Here is a 19,621-nt window from a genome sequence, read left to right as displayed (position 1 = left end):
TTTAGTATATATTTATTTATGAAATAATTTTAAGTTAGTTATGGCATTAATTGAACTAATTCTGCCTACGATCCCATATAAGGTTGGGGCGGGGCAAAAAATGTCCCCAGCCCTACACCTATGGGAACGTGGCAGAATAGAGAATATGCTAATAGGACAACTTAATTTGCATATGGAAATATTATTATTTAGTTTAAAAATTTTCACATGACTATAAACGGTCCTATTAATAAAAACTTTTAAATTGATGAAATATGACATTAGCTGCCAGTTGGCACAGAAGAAAGAAGAGGGTTGTCCCACCCTCCCTCCCTTTTGTGGCTCTAGTTATGAGGCATTTGCTCCTTTATGCATTAATAAATAAATTGCCTATAATAAAGGGCCGCGGTTATTGCAGCCAAGTTCTGGTTTAGTATATATTTATTTATTAAATAATTTTAAGTTAGTTATGGTATTAATTGAACTAATTCTGCCTACGATCCAATCCTACAGGGCTCATTTAGTCTTACGATTGGGGGAGAAGCAATGATAGGGGATGTCCAGAGCTTTGCTTCATGGCTGTGGCACAAACTATACCCCCATTGCATTCACCGGGCATTAAAGCAAATGGGGTCTGTGCTGCAAGTACCCTGCAACTGCATGCAATGCCTGTGGCTGCCGCAGTGTGGCATTTATCGGGTTAAAGCAGGTGATAAGGAGGTGACATATTGCATCCTCAACAGGTGTCAAACGCCTCTGAAAAGTGAGCAGCAGTCAGATTGCTTTTCAGAGGCATTCGACAGGTTGCAATCTTGCCGTGCTTCTAAACTTAGTCGCAATATGTTAGTGAGTAGCTCTCTGCACAGTTTGCAAATAAGGTTACCAAAGGGTGATCCTATCATTGCTATGGGCATAGGATCCCTTAGCTCCTCAGTTCCTCATTGTACCCTCTCATTGCACTAGGGGCCAACTCACATTATCCTGTTGTAGAAATGCATGGAAAAATAATTTCACCACACCTGGGGAGTACAGTGCCCTGAAACACACAGATTTGAACCATCGGTGAATTGTAGTGCACTGGAATATAAAAAAAATAATGTACATCCATTTTTCCATGCATGCTGCTCACCTGTTAAAAATGAATGGGGCTCCTCAATGCATGGCAACATGTTGCATTAAAGCGCATGCATTATTACAACACAAGGTTTACTAAAAGTGATGCACACAGAATCTGGTGTAGCTGTGCCTAGTAACCAATCAGCTTCTAGGTTTTATTGTCAAAGCTTAACTGAACAAGTTAAAAGCTGATTAATAGCTGGTTACTATGCACAGCTGCTCCAGAATAATAAACCTCGCCTATAGTGTGAATGGGCCCTAAAACTCATGGCAAAATTGAAATCACAAATTCAAACAGTGCGTTCCGCCTGTCACAACTCCCACCTTTTGTTTTATTTAAACAAACAAGATTTATTTTACCCCTTTGACATTTTAGAGGTTCACTTCTCAGTTCCCCTCAGCTGGTCTGTGAATGTTCTCAAGTATTTATCACATATAATTTTTATTTGCTGACCTACTTGTATTTCCTGCTTATTTCCCAGCGGAGTAAGCGTGCTGGCTTATCATAAATGCACTTTGTAAATATGGCATATTCTATAGGTTTATTAGATAGAAGGAATTAGGTGGTGCTGGAACAGGAAAAATAAAATATATGTACTGCTGCTGTGTGTAATACCATGTGCTCATAAGGGGATACTATAGTTCGACTTTACATACATTAGAAAAAAAAATGATTACATCTATGTAAAGAAAAAACATTCTCCATAGAGCATGATAAATAATCCTATTTTTTCTTATTATTACTTGCTGTCTTGTGCTGAGGAAATTTCCCTTCACTTCTGAAGTTCCTGTTATGTCTCTCAGACAGGAAGTGAGGAGAAATCTAGATGCAGTGTGGAGAAAAGTTCAGCAATACAGTGATGAGTACAGAGCCGTAAAACAAAAATAGAACATTTTACATTTAAGTGCAGTAATTTATGCATCTACACACGTTTATGCGAGTATATTGTAGCACTGGCAATGAAAAAGAATTTTACTCAGGATCTTTGTCAACAAGATCCTGAGTATGAACATCAGTAAATTATTACGTTCATGTGCAACTGGCCTTAAAGAGTAACTCCACTTTTGTGAAAAAAAAAAATAGCAAATTAAAAAAAAAAATTAACTACTTGCCGACCAGCTGCCGCAGTTGTACTGCAGCAGGTTGGCACGGCTGCGCGAATCGGCGCCATTGTTCATCGGCCACTTTAAAAAGCTATAGGGGGCACACGCGATGCCGGAGCTGATGCACGTGGCCAGCGGCCGCGATGTCCACGGGCCACCCACGATCGCTCCTTTGTAGAGCCAGAACGGGACCCGTCAATGTAAACAAACAGATCCCCGTTCTGGCAGGGGAGTAGAGAGATCTGCTGTTCCTAGTGATCAGGAACAGTGATCTGTCTCCTCCCCTTGCCTGCCACTGACATTTATAGAGTAATCAGTGGGTATTTTTAGCTCTTTAGTCACTGGTCCCAAAAAAGTGTCCGATCTGTCCTCCGCAATGTCGCAGTCCCCCTAAAAATCGCAGATCGCTACCATTACTAGTAAAAAAAATGTATAAATAATAAAAATGCTATAAATCTATCCCCTATTTTGTAGACATTATAACTTTTGTGCAAACCAATCAATATACGCTTATTGCGATTTTTTTTTACCAAAAATATGTAGAAGAATACATATTGGCCTAAACTGATGAAGAAATTCTTTTTTTTTTTTAGTATTTTTGTGGATATTTATTATAGCAAAAAGTAAAAAATATAGTTTTTTTTCAAAATTGTCACTCTTTTGTTGTTTATAGCGCAAAAATAAAAAAAACGCAGAGATGATCAAATATCATCAAAAGAAAGCTCTATTTGTGGGATAAAAAGGACATCAATTTTGCTTGGGTACAACGTCGCACGACGGTTAAAGCGGCGCAGTGCCGTATCGCAAAAAATGGCCTGGTCATTAAGGGGGCAAATCCTTGCGGTCCTTAACTGGTTAATATAGCATATGCAATTGTGACATATTGTAATTGATTTTTTTTTTATTACCTTTCCTTTTTAATCTGCAGCTCTGTAATTTTCAGTAAAATGCAATGCAATATGGCTACCTGGAAGTGTTCTGTGCACAGAATGTATACAGAACATCCCCAGAAACATAATTTCCTGCTTGTGTGATTGGCTCACCGATTTTCCCAGAAGTCTGCACTAAGATACAAGTCATATTTCAGGCATCCCCTGCAACAAAAATGTCACTTTTGTTGAGATACTCCCAATAGGAAATTACCTCTAAAGAGATGCAGACCATGCAATTTTCCTCATTAGTAGCCTGCAGGTGCAGCAGCTGGTTGAATATTATGAAACCACTCCCATTAGATTTGCTTTCCACATGGGCACAAGACAAACACACAAGAACACAGGGATTTCTTCAGAATAACAAAAGGTAGGACTCTGCAACAAAGTGTATTAGAATTAGGGTTGTCCCGATACTAGTATCGGCACCAATACGGAGCATTTGCCCAAGTACTTGTACTCGGGCAAATGCTCCCGATGCTTCCCCCGATACCTTAAGAGTCAGCAGTGATCGGCGCGTGGGAGAGTTACAAGCTTCTCCCCCAGCGGCTTTCATCTGCTTTAGTGACATACAGCGGTGATCAGTGCTTGTAACTCCCCCACACGCGATCACCGCTGACTGTCACCGCATCCTCCATGCCCCCTCCTTTCCGCTGTCCCTCTCCATTCCGCTGTCCCTCTCCGTTCCGCTGTCCCTCTCCGTTCCGCTCTCCCCCTCCATTCTGCTGTCCCCCTCTCTTCCTCTGTCCCTCTCCATTCTGCTGTCCACCTCCATTCTGCTGTCTCTCTCCATGTCCTTCTCCTTCCTTTGTGAATGGACAGAGTCAGCGGACTCTGTCCATTCACATAACTGAAACATTGTAACCTCCTGTAAATATGATGTCTCAGTTTCTGAATGGAGAGGAGCCGCTGTCTTCTCTCCATTCATTCTCAGTGCAGCTGAGGCTGCAGAGAAAGGGACTGGGGAATCTCTATCCGCGGTCTCTTTCTCTGTCTCAAGTGGGAGATATCGGGGGTCTGTTAAGACCCCTGATATCTCACCAAAGCCCTCCAACAGGGCTGATTAAAAAAAAACAAAACAAAACAAACACATATTGCAATAAATAATACAAAAAATTATAAAAAATAATAAAAATGTAGATAAAAAAAACACACAGGCATCGTTTACCCCCTCCCCCCCCCCCCTAAAAAAAAGAAAAAAAAGAAAGCATCGTTAAAAAAAAAAACACTGTCACGTATCGGTAATACCGAAAGTATCGGTAATCGGTATCGGTGAGTACAAAAAATCGGTACTTGTACTCGGTCCTAAAAAAGTGGTATCGGGACAACCCTAATTAGAATACTTGTAATGTACATAGATCACCCAGAGGGGAATGTTTTTTTCTCAACATAAGTGGAGTTACTCTTTGAAGTGGTTGTAAAGCCTCAAGGTTTTTTTGCACCTTGGCTGTCCCGAGTCTCTCTCCTCACTGGCTGAGACAGCAGCGGGAGCCATTGGCTTCAATCACAGCCTATGAGCCAATGAGGAGAGAGAGGGGACGGGCCGAGCTGCAGCTCTGTGTGAGAATGGACATGTAGAGTAGCGGCTCGGGTGCCCCATAACTAGCTGCTTGCTCTGGGGACACTTGGCAGGAGGAAGGGGCCAGGAGCGCCAGCACGGGACCCGAGAAGAGGAGGATCGAGGCTTCTCTGTGCAAAACCAACTACACAAAACAGGTAAATATAATATGTTTGTTTTTTTGTTTGTTTTTAAATTCCCTTTAGGCCTCATGCACACTGAGTGTTATATTAACGTTAAAAAAACGCCAGTAGCTTTGCAGTGAGGTTTTCAACATTTTTGCAATAACGTCTTTTAGCGTTGTTTTTTTTTTTTCAATGGATCAAAAATGTTAAAAAAACACTGGTGAGCCCGTTTTGGATCATTTAGCTGCGTTTTTTGAGGTTCTAGCATTCTTACAGCTGGAAAATGCCTCTCAGAACCCACTTGTTTGGGTTTTTTTTACAGCCAAAAAACGCCCCTGCCAAAAACAGTTGATAACAGCCTATGTTTGCATGGACACATAGGAGAACATGATGGAGAGTTTATTGAGTGTAGAAAAAAACGTCTGAAGCCAAAAACAGCAGCTGAAAAAACGTTGAAAAACATCCAGTATGCATGAGGCCATATCACTTTTAAGAGAAAAAAAATTGTGCATGACCTCAGCTGCCTACTACATATCATTCACAATAAATTTTCATGGAAGGTATCCAGTATATGCCGTCTTTGAATTGCCCAGGTTTGACGGGTTTCTGTCACCATAAATAATAATAATAAAAAAACCTGAAAAAGGAAACGTGTAGATATATACCACTAGAATCGCACAGTGGGGGCACCAACATCCCCTAAGCCCCAGTTCACACTGGCACGACTTCATCAGGGCTTGCATACGACTTCTTTAACAGAAGTCAATGCAAGTCATATTGAATTCGGACCAAAAGTAGAGCAGGAACTTTTTTTCTAAGTTGGATCAACTCAAGTCGCTCCTATCCTATGAAAACGGTTGCCATTAATTAAATAGTTAATTAACATTGCCACTAATGGGGGCGTGACTTGTCATGCCAGTGTGTACTGGGCATAAATGACAAACAGGAGGAATCAACCATATATGGGACATTAAAGGCCTGTACACACGGTACGAAAATCGGAAGTAAAATTTCGTACGATGACCAATCTGCCGATTTTCGGATCATTAGTATGGTGCTTTCCACAGCCGATCCTGTTTTTTTCGTTAGACAAAATCTGGATGTGCAGAGTATAAAATTTTTGTTGTACGTGAACTCAATGTTCGATTCTCGTTTAATCAGTACGGTTTTTGTATGAAAAAAATCGTAAGAGCAAGACTACGCATGTTCAGAAACGAAAGAATACATACAAAACTATTCAACACATTACGTCACTTCTGAAGTTGTGTTCTGTCGTACAAAAATTTTTGTATGGTGAGTAATCTCTTCACTTCCGACATGAGACTAGCATGCAACAGAAAACGGACGAACGGTTGTCCGAAAATCTGATCGTGTACGAGGCTTAAGGGTGCCTAGATTTGTATACAATGTACACCTCTGTTAAAATTCATAAGTTTATTAATTTTTTTATATTAAAATAACATCACATTCTAGCTAAACATGGCTTATTCACAAATCCACCAATATATTTAATAATAAAATCTACATTGTTGCATGGTGAAACTTGTGCATTATAAGCTGATCGTCTGTGCAGTTGAAGGTGGTTGTATACAGCTCTATAAGCCTCCTCCCTCCCAGGGGTAACGCACAACCATTCATGGGCCAACAGATGAGGGTGATCAGATTGGTGTATATTGCTCTTATGTTGAAGGGATACTGTCTGAAGTCCCAGTCACAGAACCTGAGGAAGTGGGATATTTGAAACATGTCATCTAAAGATCATGGAGATCCAATCTTCCAGTGTGGATACAATAAAGGACATAGGTATTTCAGAGTAGGGTGAAAAGGTCAATTACTCACTGTGAAATAATGTATTGTATATTTTATTGGTAAATTTATTTGTGGATTTATGAATAAGGCCCCATTCACCTTTGGGCAATTAGTTATCATGACCAGGTTCCAAATGGCAGCATTGCGCAATTGGGTGCCATTCATCGTGCATGGCCTCCCCTAAACACGGTGCAATTTTGCCATAATTGTCGTGCAGCAGAGCACGCGTATAAAATTGCACCTGGCTCAAGGCCAAAATTTGGTCCCTAAGCACAATAAATGCACAGTCCTATGTGTGAAGCAAGTAAACGTGTATAAATCGCACTTTTGAAGTCGCGAGTGGGAACCCACGTTCCTGCTGCTGTGCAATATGTGAATGGAGCCTAAGCCATGTTTGGCTAAAATGTGATGTAATTTTAATGTTTTAAAAAGATTAAGGAAATGTATAAATATTAACAGAGCTGTATATTGTATACAAATCTAGGCACCCTCAAAATCCCATATATAGTGGATTCCATTGTTGGAGGATACACTAGAGATATAGCAGTAAGCAGGTGGAAGTACTTACTATGCACAGTGACGGTCCCCCATATAAAATCCTCTGAACTTTATCAAATGCTGACGATTCTTTGGTGGTCATAGCTTTCAGAAAAAGTGAAGACGGGAGTCAGCACCTGCTGGAAAGATAAGTACTAAAATGTACTTACAGTCATTTTTCATTTTAGATGGAGTAGGGAAGGGTTAGAAACCTGGTCAAGTTTGAATTGCTAGGTCCCCCACTGGGAAGATTCACTCGCTATGGTGACCACTATTACAGGGATTCAGGCTGCATTAACACCTATACATTTTGCAGCTCAAGGCGACAAAATGATCAAACATAAAAAATCAATAATTCTCCATGGTGCTTTTTTACACTTTAATGTGCAAATGTCTGTAGCACAAAAAAAGTTCTGGAGCTTCTTTTGTAGCTCAAATCGGGCAGATTACAGTGTTTTGGAGCATTTTGAGTCCCACAGAATTGCATTGGTGTGTGCAAAAACATACAATATGCACACTTTTTCGCTCATGTATGCACGTTTTTAAGCTGTGTCCACAGAAGTCATGTCACAGATGATGCTGTTCTCTATAGGCGAATACAAAAACGCCTGATGTCAAATCTCAAACACTGGAACAAAAGGTACGAAAACGCATTGCTCAGGTGTGAATGCAGCCTTATAGGGCGTACACACGGTCGGACTTTGTTCGGACATTCCGACAACAAAATCCTAGGATTTCTTCTGAAGGATGTTGGCTCAAACTTGTCTTGCATACACACGTTCACACAAAGTTGTCGGAAAATCCTATCGCTCTAAACGCGGTGACGTAAAACATGTACGTCGGGACTATAAACGGGGCAGTGGCCAATAGCTTTCATCTCTTTATTTATTCTGAGCATGCGTGGCACTTTGTCCGTCGGATTTGTGTACACACGATCGGAATTTCCGACAACGGATTTTGTTGTCGGAAAATTTTATCTCCTGCTGTCCAACTTTGTGTGTCGGAAAATCCGATGGAAAATGTCCGATGGAGCCCACACACGGTCGGAATTTCCGACAACACTTTCCGATCAGACATTTTCCATCGGAAAATCCGACCGTGTGTACGGGGCATTAGTGTCACGAGAACAGGAATAGAGGAGAAATCTTCCACAGGGAATACTTACTACAATGACAACCAAGAGGGGATTTACCCCACTTTGAAGAAGTTCGCTTTCATTTCCCGTTGTGAAATCATCTAAATTGGGACGCAGATCTTAACAAAAAAAAACCACAATAATCTGATGTATCCAAAATTAACCAAGGTTTGCAGAGTGTTTTCTTTTAAATACCGTATTTATCGCGCCCCAAGTTTAGGAGGGAATTTTAAGGAAAAAACTTTTTAAGGAAAAAAAAACTTACATTTAAATGCCCATCAATGCAGCCTTATCAGTGTCATCTGCAGCCTTGTCAGATCATTTGCAGCCTTATCAGTGTCATTTGCAGCCTTGGCAGATCATTTGCAGCCTTATTCGTGTCATTTGCATCCTTATCATTGTCATTTGGAGCCTTGTCAGATCGTTTTCGGTTTAAATATGGCTCCACTGCCGAGATACACAGAGCTGGTCTCGGCTCCGCTCGTAGTCCTGCCCAGTCCCACCATTGGACCTGTGTTATGTCCATCACAGGGCGGGACTTGGCAGCACTACGAGCGGAGCCGAGACCGTCTCTGTATATCTCGGCAGTGGCACCATATGAGTGACCAAGTGACTGAGCGGAGCCGAGAAGAGCCGACATACATAGCCGAGTGTACTCGGCTAGCTCCGCTCACAATCGCGCCCAGTCCCTGTGTTATGTCCATAATAGGGCGTGACTGTGAGCGGAGCTGGCCGAACCTAGCCGAGTACACTCAGCTATCTATGTATATCGGCGGCTGGCTTGCTCCGCTCACAAACAGTGGGGGAGAATCGGCGTATAACACGCACCCGCGATTTTCCCCTGATTTTAAGGGGAAAAAAGTGCGTGTTATACGCCGATAAATACGGTAAATGTATGGTGACATGTATGGTTTCCTTAGGTGATTCTGCTTCCCAGCCTGCTCCATTAACTAACGGCACATTCACGTCGGCGGTAAAGCTCTGCTAGTTTTAGTGTTTTAGCAGGGCTTTACGGCTGCTAGCGGGGAGCTTTTAACTCCCGCTAGCGGCTGAACAAAGGGTTAAAATCGCTTTGCAGGCGCTTCGGCAGTGCAGCCTAAAAATGCTGCTTGCAAGACTTTTTTTCTCGTCCTGCAAGCGCACTGCCCCAGTGTGAATGCACTCGGGCTTTCAAACTGGGGTGGCTTGGGAGGTGCTTTTCAGGCGATATTTTTAGCGCAAAAACGCCTGAAAAGCTCCCCAGTGTGAAAGTAGCCTAAAACAGAACTAAGGCGCAACTGAACTTTCAGTCTAAATGTACTAAATAACTTCCAGCCACATCAAAAGAAAAGGTGTGCAGAGTCCTACAGTTAGGTTTCTTTACAAAGCAGTTAACTCCCTTTGTGGAAGCAGTGGTCTCTCTGTAAAGGTCCAACAAATCCTACTGCTGAGTTAGACCTAGCTGTTGTTGAAAGCTATATTTCTGAGTCTGCAGGGGTGGGGGGAACATGTTACACCTCTGCAGAGAGACTACTACTTCCACAAAGAAAGCAAGGGTCCTTTGCTGCAGCAGAGAGGAAGGAAAAGTTGCTACTACCCCAAATTTTCCAGGAGTCCTCCTGAGCTATCAGGTGCAGGATAGGCAGTCGCTGCCAACACAATTAGTAGAACATGATCCGCAACTCCATACATGCTCTTAAATATCTCCAAATTTATTGATACTCCATAAAAGACATATACAATATCTCACAAAAGTGAGTACACCCCTCACATTTTTGGAAATATTTGATTATATCTTTTCATGTGACAACACTGAAGAAATGACACTTTGCTACAATGTAAAGTAGTGAGTGTACAGCTTGTATAACAGTGTAAATTTGTTGTCTCCTCAAAATAACTCAACACACAGCCATTAATGTCTAAACCACCGGCAACAAAAGTGAGTACACCCCTAAGTGAAAATGTCCAAATTGGGCTCAATTAGCCATTTTCCCTCCCCGATGTCATGTGACTCGTTAGTGTTACAAAGTCCCAGGTGTGAATGGGGAGCAGGTGTGTTAAATTTGGTATAAGGCTGGATTCACACCTATGCATTTTTAGTGCTTTTTGCATATTTGCACCACAGTCCATTTAACATGGTTTCCTATGGAACACGTTCTGTAGTGCAAATCTGCAAAATGCAAAAAAGCACTAAAAATGCATAGGTGTGAATCCAGCCTTATCGTTCTAACTCTCTCATACTGGTCACAGGAAGTTCAACATGGCATCTCATGGCAAAGCACTCTCTGAGGATCTGTTAAAAAGAATGTTGCTCTACATAAAGATGGCCTAGGCTATAAGATAATTGCCAAGACCCTGAAACTGAGCTGCAGCACGGTGGTCAAGACCATACAGCGGTTAAACAGGACAGGTTACACTCAGAACAGGCCTCGCCATGGTCGACCAAAGAAGTTGAGTGCATGTGCTCAGTGTCATATTCAGAGGTTGTCTTTCGCAAATATACATATGAGTGCTGCCAGCATTGCTGCAGAGGTTGAAGGGGTGGGAGGTCAGCCTGTCAGTGCTCAGACCATACGCCGCACACTGCATCAAATTGGTCTGCATGGCTGTCGTCCCAAAAGGAAGCCTCTTCTAAAGATGATGCACAAGAAAACACACAAACAGTTTGCTGAGAGACAAGCACACTTAAGACATGGATTACTGGAACCATGTCCTGTGGTGTGATGAGACCAAGATAAACTTATTTGGTTCAGATGGTGTCAAGCGTGTGTGGTGGCAACCAGGTAAGGAGTACAAAGACAAGTGTGTCCTGCCTACAGTAAGCATGGTGGTGGGAGTGTCATGGTCTGGGGCTGCATGAGTGCTGCCGACACTGGGGAGCTACAGTTCATTGAGGGAACCATGAATGCCAACATGTTCTGTGACATACTGAAGCAGAGCATGATCCCCTCCCTTCAGGGACTGGACCGCAGGGCAGTATTCCAACATGATAACGACCCCAAACACACCTCCAAGATGACCACTGCCTTGCTAAAGAAGCTGAGGGTAAAGGTAATGGACTGGCCAAGCATTTCTCCACACCTAAACCCTAATCAGCATCTGTGGGGCATCCTCAAACAGAAGGTGGAGGAGCACAAGGTCTCTAACATCCACCAGCTCCGTGATGTCGTCATAGAGGAGTGGAAGAGGACTGCAGTGTCAACCTGTGAAGCTCTGGTGAACTCCATGCCCAAGAGGGTTAAGGCAATGCTGGAAAACAATGGTGGCCGTACAAAATATTGACACTTTGGGCCCAATTTGGACATTTTCACTTAGGGGTGTATTCATTTTTGTTGCCAGCGGTTTAGACATTAATGGCTGTGTGTTGAGTTATTTTAAGGGGGCAGCAAATATACACTGTTCCCCATTGAGAATGTTAGCTATGACGAAACGCGTCTGAGGAGGTACGTGCTGACGTCACCACGCTGTCTCGCCGAGGACGGGACGTGTTTGTTTATGCCGGCCGGCAAAATTCTATGCAAGCTTTTTTACATTTGTGTAAGTGTTATTCTTTTTATCTAATAAACCAGCGTTGACAATATTACACTATTGGTCCACATATATCTCTTTTCGGTATCATCTGATGTTTATTGTGGCTCCGGGTGATCCTTCCCCTATCTGCTGAGTGATCGATCTGCACCTCATACAAGTCCTATATCGTATCCTGGCATCCTGTTGGTGTTGTTACCTGTATAGTCTAACTTGATATCTGGTAAGGAGGCTCTCTGTATGGTGACGGCCCCACTTTTATTGTTTTGTTCACTGGATGGATTCTCTGCCTTTATTATCTATATGCGTTCTTTTTGCCTATCTGGTAAGGAGATCTCTTGTCCGGTGATAGGGCACCCTAATTTCATCCTTTTCACTGGGTGTTTAATTTTAATTAATGTTTTTTACATTTTAAAAGAATTTTTTTTAATTTAAATTTATTTATTCACCTTGGCTGTTCACATAGCAAGGAGCACTATTTTTATTTTATTTTTCACCTTGACGGTATCACGCTATGTATATTTTTGTTTTTTACATTTGAAAATTTGGCACTCTCGTCAACCCATGCTGAGGAGACGGGGAGGTCTATACTTCACAAGGTCCGACTATCAACCCATGCTGGGGTATTAGCCAACTGTCTTTTTTGGGCACACCGTCTGAATACAATTTGCTGTGGGAGAATTTTAATTTCCTGATTTAAAGATCCATCACCCAGGCTGGGGTTAAGGCCAATTGCAAGTTTGGCTTGCCATCTGGTAAGCCTTGATTTCACATGGTGTTTCATATATTTTGATTTAAAAAAAAAAAAAAAAAATCGATGTGAGCAGGGTTTACATTTATTTGGGACTTCTCTATATAACTCATATATGCGATTCACTTTGGACTTTATTTAGCACGATTTTTTCTTAAATATACACTGTTATACAAGCTGTACACTCACTACTTTACATTGTAGCAAAGTGTCATTTCTTCAGTGTCGTCACATGAAAAGATAGAATAAAATATTTACAAAAATGTGAGGGGTGTACTCACTTTTGTGAGATACTGTAGATACAGCAGATGTTAACGCGTTTTGGCCATGATGGACTTGTTCACAGCATGCAGACAGGGAACAGGCTTTTCAAAGAAAACCAACTCCTTGCGCTCCTTTTGTTTTGATGTAGCTGGTATGTATTTGCCCAATATAGACACATATTATGAGCTTTAAAGTGGACAGGAACCTTTTAGAATAAAAACCTGGGAGCTGCTGATTATTACAGTTGCTTTTTGAAGGCGCATGCCCCAAAACAGTCTCGCATTAAATGCTTCATTACCATATAAATCAATGACCTAGAACAAGCATGTGAGAAGTCCTGACTTGCTCCACAATTCGTCCTGCTCAACATGTAGCAAACCACAGATTAGCAAGACCACAGAGTTAGAAACTGTAAAGGAAAGTCAGCAATGACAGTTTTTATGTGCTATCCTGATAGATCTCCTGCAATTTTGCAGAAATAGCCAATATTTTCCTCCGGACTAAAATTTATAAGTCAACACAATGAAACTCTTAGGTATAATAAAAGTCTACTTGTGCTTCAGCAAAATGCGATCTGCATGCATCTAGAACCTTGGACTTCATTAGCATGATCACCACCAGTCACTTTAAATAAATAATAACCCCTCTTAGAATTCTGAGGGTTAACTCCACCACAAAGAGTCATTCTCACACAAAGCTGAAGAAGCATAAAACAAGTCGCACATTTAGGAAGGCGATTTAATATTTATGTTGAAAATCTCCCGGCTGAATTAATAGGGCTCCCATTAATTATCATAATTACTGAATGTCTTTCTTTTTTTTTTTTTCAAAGTACATTGCTGAAATCGTAAGAGCTGCCTGTAAATTAGTATTTAGTAAAAGTTACAGTTGCATTAATAATTCATACCATTGTGTGCTGTCATCCATGTGTAATGTGATAGGAGGGACCATAAAGAAGGGAGATCAGGAAGATTAGTGTGTTATGGACACATGATCAAAAGTCCATAGAGAGATTTTTTTTTTCTCCATCTGTAGGTCAGTATGCACGGTGGCATCTCGGACACAGAAATTAAATCTGTAACCAAAGGACATTTTGTTATAAACAATTAAGAATGTTTTAGTAAAATCCTTGTTTGCGCCTTATTTTTCCTTTGCTGCAGCTCAATGCTGCTAATCTCCTGAAGTATCTTTGAAACAACTTACTGTATTCAATACATGTACATGCAAGAGAAGGCTGCTTGTCAGTTTTCAGGACGGGTTACCCTGATGGTGACAATAGTGGCATCACTGGAAACCTGTAGGACAACACAAAGCCATTATTGAGAAACAGGGTCGAAGTGTTGTCACCCTATAAGAGAAGTGCCTGAAGGACATTTATGGCCGGACCACCTGATAATATTTGAATGAAAGCTGCAGATTTAAAAATATTGAAAATTACTTTTGAAATTACAGTAACACGTTCCAAAGTTTATATGAGATGTTAATGGTGGTTTAAATCTAAATGTTATACTCATATCAAATAAATGCTGCAATTTACACCAAGGGGTGTAAACAGAAGAAAAATTACATAGCAATTCATCCAGTAAAAATGCTCATTGATTCATTTGATCTGTGCAAAATCAAATGTTCTTGTTACTCATTCATAATAAAAAGAGTGGTTTGGGAAAATACAGCATTGTGGCCACTAGATAGAGCCAAGTATCCTAGGAAATAAGTATTAATAAGCAGACTACAGCAAGGTTCAATGAAACTTAAGACTTTTTTGAAAGTCTGCTAGGAGTCTTTTTAAAGAGAGATATGTCAGCGCCCCCCATTTTAATCTGTATTTAACACCCCCATGCTGAGGCCGAAGGTTGCTTCAAGTACTTCAGAAAAGAAGCAAACAGCAAAACACACATACCGTATAATGCATATACGACTGTTTTACCTGCTAAAGGATTTATAATGGCGCTCAGCCAACTTTTTGATACAAGTTCCTCTGCTAGATGGCACATTCGACGATGACCCTCCTTTAGAAAATGCAGTTGAAGCCCAACTTTGGCCTTTTTTATGGCCATTTTATGGTGTTTAAAAAAAAACACAACAGCTCAAGCATCAATAACCATTTAATTCAAAGTTTCACCATCAGTACCACTTTTGGTCACAAGATGCCCTCAGTTGTTGCAGCCACAGGGTTCTCCACCACCTTTTCTTCTGGCTGCGCTAATCTTACTGCACCACTACACTGTAAATTAAAGTGGTAGAACGGCATCTTTTTTTATTTATACCTACAGGTAAGCCTATAATAAGGCTTACCTGTAGGTACAGTAAATATCTCCCAAACTTGCACCGTATAGGAAAAATTTACTTTAGCAGTGCCGATGATGTCACTGGCGCATGTGCACTGCGCTCTCAATGGACGGCGTGCCAGTCAAATGGCCGCAGCCTGTGAACCCAGAAGGAAGACTGAGTGAAGATGTAAGCCCTGTCAGCGCTCCCCGCTGGAGGGCTTCGTTTTCAGGTAAGGCTTTCATAATGTGCTTGCATACTAGCACATTATGATATGAACCTGCTGGGAGAAGATTTTTTTTGCTTTGTTTTCTTTGCAGTTTACTACCGCTTTAAGGACACCGTGATGACATCCATATAGGAGGGCAGAGCCATGGCTCTCTGCATTCACAATAGAGTCCCTAGTCTTTCAACAGTGTCCTTCATTAACAATGTACTGGTGTAGTAAGAACCACCCAGCCAGGAGAAGAGATGAGGATGAGGACCAGTCACATGATCAACTGGAAGACACCAGAAAAAGGTAAGGATAAATTGAGAATAGACAAAATAGTTGCAGCAGTAGAATGATGAAGTCCTCACTCTGCCCTCTCCTCTTACATAAATCATCTCCCATGCTATTGATGCCTGTGCGTTAATAGCCAGGAAACTTCCATTTTCACAAGTTGTTCAGCAATGGCAACTTCCACATTTCTCTCAGGAACGTTTTCTTCATTTAAAAAAAAAAAACTTTACATCACTGCACACAAATATAATTGTACATTGATTCATTACAGTGCATAGTTTGTATATCAGACTAATAAAGCATTGCAGATATAAACTCTGTTTAATTTTTTAATTGTCTTCAGTCAGTCATTTCCTCAGTCAGTCAATTCTTATGTAAATGAGAATGACAAGTCACGCATTGCTGACTTCTAATACACTCCCAGATAGTGTTACATAAGAGGATCTGATGTTGACATAAAATTTTTATTTATATTTCCCCCAAGATGGTGAAGGAAGAGCTTGCGGTATGGCAAAAAAGGTCTAAAAAAGGTTGGAGGAGATTGTTTTAAGTCTCTAAGACTCCATGGAATCTGCTGCCGATCCGCTTGTCTCTGCCACTGTGGTTGATGAAGAGCTGGATATATTGGTCACCATCAATCGCTCTCTGCTTGCAAATGCTTCTTTCACTAAAAAAAAAAAATATATATATATATATTATGTATATATACACACACACACATTTTCTACAAAACTTTACTTAGTATAGTGTTTTGTAATTTTTTTTGTAATAAAAATAAAACTGTATCTTCATTTTTATGCTTGTTCGATTTATTACCTTGAAATAATTGAAATAATAAATAATCTGAAAGCGCAATATTTATTCAATCTTCTTTAGATTTAGCAAAACTACATAGTGGAAACCCTATCTAAATGAAGCTGCACTAATGCAATGCCTAAGTGTTGTAAGACAGCCCATCACAAACGTGTATAGCGCTTTGCTTTGGACTCTGAAAAAAGCACTCATTTTATTGACAGGAAAAAAAAAAAAAAAAAAAAGGAAAAATGAAAAAAAAAGGGGGGGGCAGCGGGAGAATCAGGTCACCGTAGACACTGCATTCCATGCCACTGGCTGCATTCTATGATTTACCTATTAATAAACTGCAGTGTCCGGTGGAGAGCAATAGCCACGCTGTTTAAAAATGGCTCTTTATTGCAGGATTTTACATCACAACCTGACACTCCATTCCTGCAAAAGTAGGATTATTTAAAAATGACTAGCACCTTACAGCGGTGCGTTTCAACAGTGAGGAAGTTATGGAAAAAGTATTGGAAAAATGGTGATTTTTCTAAAAAATTTAATTATATATTATTTGAAACTGTTACTAGGTTGTGTACTCACCAGCAGCGATACTGCTAATGTCCCACACTCTCAGCCCATCCTTCTGGCCACCAAAAGCATAGTGAAAGGGAAGATCGGGGCAGCAGGCTGTGCAGAATAATACACCCTAATGAAAAAGAAAGTGTAACATTAGAACATACTCTCAAGGCTTCACTTCTTGCTGGTACTCTGACGTCTCCGTCACCACAGGCAGGTTTATTGTGCTAACAGAGGCTGCTGCTTCAGGGTTCACAAATCTAGAAGAAAGCTGGATAGCAACACACCTGGTAGTGAATTATGGGGCACCTGCTTTGGCACACCCCGATAAGATCAGGTGCTTTTGACTTAAAGAGATCTCGTCATTTTTCCCTTTTGGGGGACTTATAATCTCTTATGAGCCACCTACTAACTCACTTCATGCTGGAAGAACACCGCATGCTAACCCATACCCAGAAGAATCAGGTATTTTGTGGCTGCTTTGGTGCTGCCATGGAATGGTGGAGTCAGGCATGAGTATAAAGGGATCAGGGAATGGGCAAGGTGTCAGAGTGTCTCTTTAATAAATAAGAACAGGCATTATCACATGACAATGTCATCACTCAATGGCTACACCAATGTCACTAGCTTCTGACCACACAACAGATCTTGTAGACTCTTGCCATTTAGAGATTCTAAGTAGCTAAATGTTTTATTGTTGTAAGCTTTTGTTGGTTTATAAAATATTTTACCTGCTGAGCAAACCAACTAACAGCAGCTCATATACTTTAAGTAGAACGAAATTCACTGTTACACCCACTGCAGGCACAGTGTTGTCATTTACACACACAAAGCCAGGAGTAAAAAGACCAGGAGAATGACACCAGAAGATTGACACATGGCTGTACTGGTTCAGCCCATCACTTACCATTTTCATATTCCTGGAATGAACTAAGCTTGGTTTGTCCAGCAAAATATCCCAAATCTTCACATGTCTATCTGCAGAGGAGGTTACTAGGCACCCCTTAACTTGACTGCTTAATTCGAGACCTTGATGAAAAACAAAAAGCAAAAAAATAAAACAGTTCCATCAAGGTGCGTTTTCATATACAGTATGTGAGATAATATAATCAGATAATACAAGAATATGTACACGTGCTGCAACCATAATCAACTGTAAAATAGTGTGCCCTTCTAAACAGAAGAAAACTAAATATTTGATTAAGACCTCGTATCATCACTATAGACTTCCCTTTTGAACGTTACCACCACTCAAACTCCCTCCCTACTGTGCACAGTGGGAACATGACTTTGGGGTCCCGCAGGCTCCTGCGGATTGGAATAAGAAGTGGGAGGCTCTCTTTCATTCTTCCTAAAAATGTAATAGCAGTAGAGAATTTGTTCAAGGTAATGTCCAGATGGTACTATACCCCAGCAAGACTTGCAGAATACCTTCCTACTAACTCTGAATGCTGCTTTCAGGGGGCTTTTTGGGGCTATCCTCCATCTACTTGTGTGGATAAAGGAATCTTTATATATTTTTTTGTTAAATCTGCTGGCTGAATGAAAAATGACAAACCATCTTTGGCCAGTTTAGACTACTAAAGTGTACAAACAAAGGCAGAGAAATACCTTTTTCTCCCAAAAATATATTTAATATTTTATATATATATATATATATATATATATATATATATATATATGTGTGTGTATATATATAAAAGCAGCAGCTCTCTGCAAGAAAAGAGCTATTATATCTACCTCTCTGGTGTTCCATGTCTCCCATCTTAATTCCGCTGATCTATCCATAAGTATTGGATGCCTGTGACTCCCTCAGCACTGTAGTGTCTTCTGTTGACCTCTACTTCCAGTAGTGATGTAGAGGCTGGAAAATGGAACTACAGAGCTCAGCGGGGGGTGAGGCATCTGACACTCCCAGTGTCAAATTCTGAAGATTCTCACAAAGGTTGCAGCATTTAACAGGGAAGAGCTAAGAGATACGGTCTTCCAGAGAGGTAAGCAATTTCTTTGGCGGTGACCTGCTATTAAGATTTTCTTGACAACAGTACTGCTTCAATAAATTTTTTTTTATCTCATACAGTACATAACTGCATTTACTGGTGTGTTTTTTATCAATATCTGCCTAAAGGTCAGCCTGTCCCATTCTGTGGTCTATGGATCAAGTGTTTACTCAAAGACACAGTGAAACATGCCAAAGTGATGACAACATAGTATGAGCAATACCAAGAGCAATGGCTAAACCAAGTTCACATCTAAAAATTAGTAGACCCATGAAAAGTGCCTCCTACCAGGCCAAATAACAGTCTATCCACACCTTATAATTATAACAAGGCTCCTTTTTATTACTCTGCTCAGCACCTCGCTGCTTCTCACTTGTCTGATATCTTCTTCCTGCTGTGCTGCTTACCAATGTTTACTTGCAATGCTGCCTAGCTTTTCCTTGATTTAAACTACTGCTCTACTTCCTCCTATTACTTTTTGCAGTTTCACTCATATTTCTTTTTGTTTGTTGCTTAACCACTCTAATCATATTTGTTTTAACAATTGCTCCCTGACTGATGACCCTCTTAGATTAGAGTTTTGTGCGAGCCAGTACTAAAAATAAATGCTAAAAAAGGAGAAGTATAGCCAAAGCTATTTGGGGCAGAGCAGAGAGCTGGTGAGTGACAATCCCCCCTGCT

The 19,621-nt window shown here is 40.8% G+C and overlaps 1 protein-coding gene across 1 annotated transcript in view; it reads right to left on the bottom strand.

Moving 5' to 3' along the window:
• Nucleotides 1-13,538: 13,538 nt before the first annotated feature.
• PWP1 (PWP1 homolog, endonuclein) overlaps nucleotides 13,539-19,621 on the bottom strand; it is a 165,278-nt gene continuing 159,195 nt past the window's right edge. The window contains exons 13-15 of the mRNA XM_073621228.1: nucleotides 17,848-17,969; nucleotides 16,965-17,070; nucleotides 13,539-16,251 (exon numbers count right to left, since the gene is read on the bottom strand). Coding sequence (XP_073477329.1) covers nucleotides 16,139-16,251; nucleotides 16,965-17,070; nucleotides 17,848-17,969 — 341 coding nt within the window. The 3' untranslated portion in view covers nucleotides 13,539-16,138. The remainder of the gene's footprint in view (nucleotides 16,252-16,964; nucleotides 17,071-17,847; nucleotides 17,970-19,621) is intronic.

This window comes from Aquarana catesbeiana, linkage group LG03 (assembly GCF_042186555.1).
Source record: "Aquarana catesbeiana isolate 2022-GZ linkage group LG03, ASM4218655v1, whole genome shotgun sequence".
In the NCBI taxonomy this organism is placed as follows: domain Eukaryota; kingdom Metazoa; phylum Chordata; class Amphibia; order Anura; family Ranidae; genus Aquarana; species Aquarana catesbeiana.
This window is presented reverse-complemented; position numbering and strand designations above follow the sequence as displayed.